Genomic DNA, 6,431 nt, shown 5'->3' on the forward strand with positions numbered 1-6,431 from the left:
TGTGTTTCTATTTAAATGCATATTATTTGTTCAAAATTAAAGAGAATCTAAACATAATATACTTACTTCCTATTCTGAATATGTGATATAAGAAACGACATACAAGACATTAAAGGCCATTCTGCTGATGTCCCAGAACCTGATGGTTGGTTTTTTTGCTGACGTCGCTTTCTACAGAACTGGTTTCTCAATGAATCCCAGCGTTTTCTAGCTTCACTGACTACAATACAGAAATATATGTATGTACTATAGTTTTGTACAAAATAATTACATTTTACCCTACCTGTGCAATTCAAAATATTCGCTATTTCTTCCCATTTTATATCTTTTAATACACTGTTTTTATAATTTTTATCACTTTTTGCATACAAAAAGCATGGATGTGCTTGTACGAGAGAAATTAGAAGTTCATCGTTAATTTCGACACTAATTTCTCCGTCCTCGATATCTGACATCTTGACCAGTCCTTCACCTACTAAATTATTGGTTAGAAAGCTAGCCAATTTGCTTAAGACTTGAGGCTAGGCTTAAAGCAGCGCGGGAAACGCTAAGGCCGGACATACGTCACAGCTTAGAGCTTAAATCATAAGGCTTAGGGCTTAAATAACCTATTGTAGACTGAGCCTTAAGGTGGTTCTTGCAGGACTTCGAAGTCACAAAAGCAACTATTATTACTAATGACAAATATGAATGATTTAGTATGTAAAAATCAGCATACATTTAAATTAATTATTCCGTAAGGTTTTTTCTCATTGAACCGTCGGTATAAACTGAAAATATCAGAGCGAAGTCACAAATTTAACTAGAGTTGGAACCATACATTTGGCAACGTCGCAATTTTAATGACAGGATGACAGCCGGTATATCGATAGTGAATATATTCATACAACTGCCGAAAAAGTTATATTATCTTTATAACATCCATTGAACCTCCATTCAACGATGGGAGAATAGTAGCGCCTTGTGCTTATGCGTCAGCTGATGCGTGCGACCGTGCGACATTGTCAAGCTGCCACTCAAGACGGCGGTCATGACTCTCGTGTCGTGTCAAAAATTGCCGAAAGTTCGTCGGAAGTTTAGCTTTATTTATGATACGGTACGGTCAATCAGTTTGGTGTCGCGTCAGTATCTGTAGAAATGTTTATTGTATCGATTAAACAGTTTTTTATTCGTTCATCATGACGAGAAGTATGAACGTATTCCATGAATGTGCGATCTGACCCTCCTTTCCCTATTATCAATATGTAAAATTGCCAAAGTTTACGGACATATATCTCCGGAACCAAGCGGTAAAAAAATCCGAAATTTTTCATACACACTCTAGGAACGTTAATCTTTCATTTGATATCATATTTTTCGAGTTATCTCGGTTTGACCTAAATGCAAGAACCACCTTAAGAGTAGATATTTAAGTATTTCCAATTTCATCTTTTATCTAAGATTGTACGTCCAATACATCCTTAATATAAAATAAATAATATTAGGTGTACAAAAAAGTTCTGAGCTTTTTTTTGTAAAATTCAATCTTCATTCAAAAACAAACAAAAAAATATTAATCAGCGAAATATTCCCCGTTTGCATCAACGACCTTTTGCCATCTTTCGGGGAGCTTGCGAATTCCTTGACGATAGAAGCTCACCGGCTTCGAAGCGATAAAGTCATCAATGCATTTTCGTATCTCTTCAAATCTCACAAAATGTGTATCAGCCAAATGATGCTGCAGCGACCGGAATAGTTAGTAACCGGAAAGCGCCATGTCTGGGCTATACGCCGCGTGCTGGAGAAGTTCCCAGCCTAACGCAAAGATATGTTCCTGAGTCGCTTTTGCAACATGTGGTCGATTGTTATGAAGCATTGTTATGAAGCAAGATCACTTTACGACTCCCTTGGCCAGTAAATGGCCTCTTTTCTTCTAATGCATCGCTCAAATTGGTCAATTCTTGTTAGTAGCGGTCTGCCGTGATTGTTTCACCCCATTGTAACAACTCGTAATGCAATACACCTTTCCAATCTCACCAGATACAGAGAAAATCTTCAAGACTGAAATCTCCTTGGCGAAATTTTTAATACCATCTTTTACATGTAGTATGATTTACAGCGTTCTCTCCATACGCAGCACAAATCATTGCGGTGGCTTCAGCAGCATTTTTCTTCAGATGAAACCCGAAATGGATAGAAAATCGAATATACTCGTTTGTTATTGCCGTCGTGAACACTACTGATTTTTGAGATTATGTGCATCAAACGCCAAACCGTATGGCATTTTAGAAAGCTAAATGTCAACGCTTTAAAACCGCAAAAGAGCGGGACGATATATAAAATTTAAATTGTTATTTCGGTTGTATGAAATCTAAAGCTCAGAACTTTTTGTACACCTAATATATTAAAAAGTTATTATTATCTTACTTACCGATATCAAAAAAGTTTAAAAATTAAAAATAAACGGTATAAGAGCAACGATTTTTTTCTCAGAATATATTTACGCATAATAACATAAATTCGGAAAAATTTACAAAAATGGAAGGTGTGGGCGTTATACTGCTCATTTACCGAATGCAATATTGTTTATTGCATTCTTCCTAATAAATCTAGAATTAATATAGGGTGATAATATCTTTCTACACATATCAAAATCGCAATAATTCTCGACAAAAACTGTACAAAATTTTAAAAAAGATTGAACTACGGCGTGTAGCATAAGTAACGTGTGGTACAAGAAAAGAAAAGAAGTCAAATGACGATGATAACGACGACTTACTTAATAACTTTCACATGTGGACTTGAGATTAAAGTATAGCTGCTATCGGCTGTTGTCGCACGTAACAATACACATTAAGATCGGCCTCCCTATACATAAACTTGGCTAACACATAAAATGACACGAAGCACGACTGTGCGTCTTAATAATTTATTGTATCATTCCACCTATTTCTATTGAATCTTCTCTTATTATTAAATCGCACCTTTTCTCAAAACTATAACATGCGAATGTTGCGTGAGCGAAATTTATTCTTAAAAACTATTGTATCGTACGTATATCATTTGAGTGAAACATGTATTACTTCCTACACACATATTTCTTTTCTTTTGCCAAGGAGAATATTTCCTCGATAAAATTACTATGGTGCGCGCAATAAAACATTGCTTTGTGCATTAAAAAACGATAAGAACACTTTATTGCACATTATGGCACAGTAATTATAATCGCAATAAAACGTACCCTAAGGGCATACACTTGTTTCAACCGTTTGGTAACTAACAGTAAAATCATATACATATAGGTCTTTATTTCTCCCTCAATTTAGGCACAGATAGTCGTATAATTTAACTATTAGTTATCTTCCCAAGTGGTTGGAAAAACTGACCTTATGTATATGACAGATGAATTACGATAACGTAAGAAAGTAAAGTAGTTCTACGATATTTAAGATGAGAATAAAATAGCATATATAGTATATCCGCGGGATATCACAAAAATCTTGATTCAGTTTTTACATTTTTCATCTAAAATATGCATAATTACCTTAGCTCTATATCTTCGGAAATTATAGAGGTGTTTTATTTATGCACCCATTTCTCCTAGCTCTTTTACCGGCAAGAAATATTACGGTTTACTAAATTCACACACGCAAGGTGATTCGTCTCTCACGTACATGCTTAATCATAATTTTATTTATGTACGCCCTACACGATACGGAAAAAAGTAATAAGAATTCTTCGACACTTATACAGCAACACCCCTTTACTAAACCCTTTCATCGTAATATGGTAGCGAATACGCGGAGCATTCATTATGTAACGGCTCGCGAAAGGGTTTTTCTTTTCTGTATCATCAACTTGCAATACGTTAGCTGACATCGCGCATTACAGTCATGCGAAAAAAGTTGTTGCTAAAGGACGTGATCTACGCCGTGAAATTAAGTGTGACTCCAATTTGCTGTTGGCCGTTAGAGCGAGATGCGACAAAATTTCAGATATTCTGTATGAAACTGTATCATTATTTCTGTATTGTCATGACTGTGTGTCTAGCGGCACCAATGACATATGCTGTCATATATAGTCGTAACGATCCTCTTAATATAGTACAATTAACTACTATAACAAGCGGCCTTTACCATACCATGTGTAATTTCTTTTTTTATAAAATTTATTACCATCGCATACAGGTAATCAATTATCCGATCAATCCTATAAGCACACGGTGGTATTGTTCAATATTTCCTGTAATGTAACACGAGCGACGTCGCAATGCGAAAGGAATTTAGAGAAGTCACACTGCATTCCATGTATACATATCTTACACTGTATTCTATCATGGAACGTCGCCAGTTTTGGAAACTTGCAAAATTCTTTGTACCACGTTTCCCACTTGTGTTGCTATCTATTATTATCTATTTAAGCAATAAACCAATACTTTGTACAACCTCGCAAAATTCATTGCACCATCGCGAACAGATACATTAAACGCAAAGTAGTATAAGAGTGGTAACACTTTTTGACTGATTTTTATATTAACTAAATTTAATAAACATTTAAAATACCATCATGCGTTTATGGGAAATATTGAAAGATTCATACGCAAATTGCTTACACATTCACGTTTCTTATCTCTATATCTTCTATATCAATAACAATTATTTCAATATTAACAGCAATTATTTACAGAATGTTACTCTCGAAATGATAAATTTCACTAACTTAATGAAACCACGCGAAGAAATCGTGATTCAGCGGTATATTGACAAATGTTTCGCGTTGTATGGAGTATCTCTGATTACTTTTTACTCGGCAACAATAGTAACTATATTCTTACCTGCTGTGACGGAACAACCATTTCCAACATTAGCCAAATATCCATTCGATGTGTCTATCAACCGCTAAAAGCAATAATCTATGTACAACAAACTGCAGCCGGATTCTTTATATCAGGACAACTATGTATAAATGTTTATATGGCTTTATTGATCTGGTTTACAGCGGCAAGATTTGATATTCTAATTGAAGAACTAAAGACAGTTACAAATGCCTATGAGTTGTGCAAATGTATTAAAACACATCAAGAATTACTCAAGTACGTAAAATAATTTTTATCTATCTAATATAGGAATAATCTAGTTTAGGAGATCTCAATCTCTCTATGACTCACAAGCCGGATTTGTTGCTCGTAAAGTTTTATCTGACTCGCCATGAAAATTTCGATTTTTTCTTAGTGATTCTTTACTTTGGATAAAATAAATTCCATTTATTCAGAAGATGAAAAAAGAAGAATTCTTTAAACTTAGAAGTTTACAAATGTTCTTTACATGTCCCCCTCCCATTTCCACACATGTTTCACACCTTACGTACCCTATAAGATTTGCGAACTCTTCCAAAAATTCCTAGCTGTATACAACTTAAAAAATACTAATATTTCGATCTACATTTATTATGACTTTTGCTCCTGATTTAAATTCTCTGACTGTTTTTTATGGGAATTTCTTTAAAATATGTTGTACTGGTTACCGATACATGAGAGAAATGCTTGTCAAATAGTTAGAACAAAAGGAATTGTTGAAAACTTTGGAATTTGAAGAATTGAAATTATATATGTATATAGATATTTCTTTGATTCTGTGATTTGGTCGTCGTAGATTTAAAGTTTTATAATATAAAAAAATATTAATTATGATATTTTGTATTTATTCGACTTTTTTAAGTAAAAAATTTTCTCCGGTCACCAGTTATTACAAAAATTTTAATACGCCCTCTTTATAAAAAGATCTTCACCAAAGGACCTCCAATTTGAAAAGATTTAAGCAATGCTGATTTATTTAGGTATGCAAACGGAGTTACAATTGCTGCTCGTCCTTTCGCATTTATATCAATATGTTGTAGCACGATTAGCTTAATAACAACTTTACTTATGCTTATTACAGTAAGTACATGTAACCCATATTATAAAAATTTACTATTTAGATATATTATTTCCGCTAAATTTATGCATAAATATTATGACTATCAAACAAACTTAAACAAAACAAAAATAGCCTCTAATAGCAATTACGTATATGCAATATACAGGGTGTCTGATGCAAAAGAAGCCAACTTGAAAATAGTGGTAGATTGGGTTAAACTAAGGAGAAATATCATGTGCCGCGGTACAAAAGTAACAATAGTTATCGAGTAATTAATTTACACGTTTGAGCGAATGAGGATGCAGAAAAGTATAAGAATACGGTAGGCCGGACTCGGAAGGCATTTAAGAAAATCGATCGACGAGCGGGAGGTGGAGCGACGCGCGATATACTATGTTTATGTTTCGGGTCGCCCGTCGCTCGCGCTCGCTGCCGCGCTTGCCGCCCGCGCCGCGCACCCCGCTGCGCCTAGGTTTTTTCCCACCACGGTGTATCTCGCACGTCGCTCCACCTCCCGCTCATCGATCGATTTTCTTA

The 6,431-nt window shown here is 34.8% G+C and overlaps 1 protein-coding gene across 1 annotated transcript; it reads right to left on the reverse strand.

Annotated features, from left to right (window-relative positions):
* Positions 1 to 15: 15 nt before the first annotated feature.
* Positions 16 to 1,029, reverse strand: LOC105571241 (transcription factor Adf-1-like). Its single transcript, XM_012028708.1, has 2 exons — positions 284 to 1,029; positions 16 to 220 (listed from the first exon to the last, which is right to left on the reverse strand). Exons 1-2 carry the CDS (start codon positions 453 to 455, stop codon positions 63 to 65), a joined length of 330 nt encoding a protein of 109 aa, XP_011884098.1. The 5' UTR covers positions 456 to 1,029; the 3' UTR covers positions 16 to 62.
* Positions 1,030 to 6,431: the final 5,402 nt, after the last annotated feature.

The sequence above is a fragment of the Vollenhovia emeryi genome, unplaced genomic scaffold, assembly GCF_000949405.1.
Source record: "Vollenhovia emeryi isolate VEMERY1.0 unplaced genomic scaffold, V.emery_V1.0 DF940981.1, whole genome shotgun sequence".
In the NCBI taxonomy this organism is placed as follows: domain Eukaryota; kingdom Metazoa; phylum Arthropoda; class Insecta; order Hymenoptera; family Formicidae; genus Vollenhovia; species Vollenhovia emeryi.

What these genes read in the sequence shown, in the direction of transcription:
- LOC105571241 (XM_012028708.1), bottom strand. Translation starts at nt 455, where the DNA reads ATGTCAGATATCGAGGACGGAGAAATTAGTGTCGAAATTAACGATGAA. An exon ending in GAATATTTTGAATTGCACAG is followed by an intron (nt 221 to 283) that starts GTAGGGTAAAAT and finishes TCTGTATTGTAG; the next exon opens with TCAGTGAAGCTAGAAAACGC.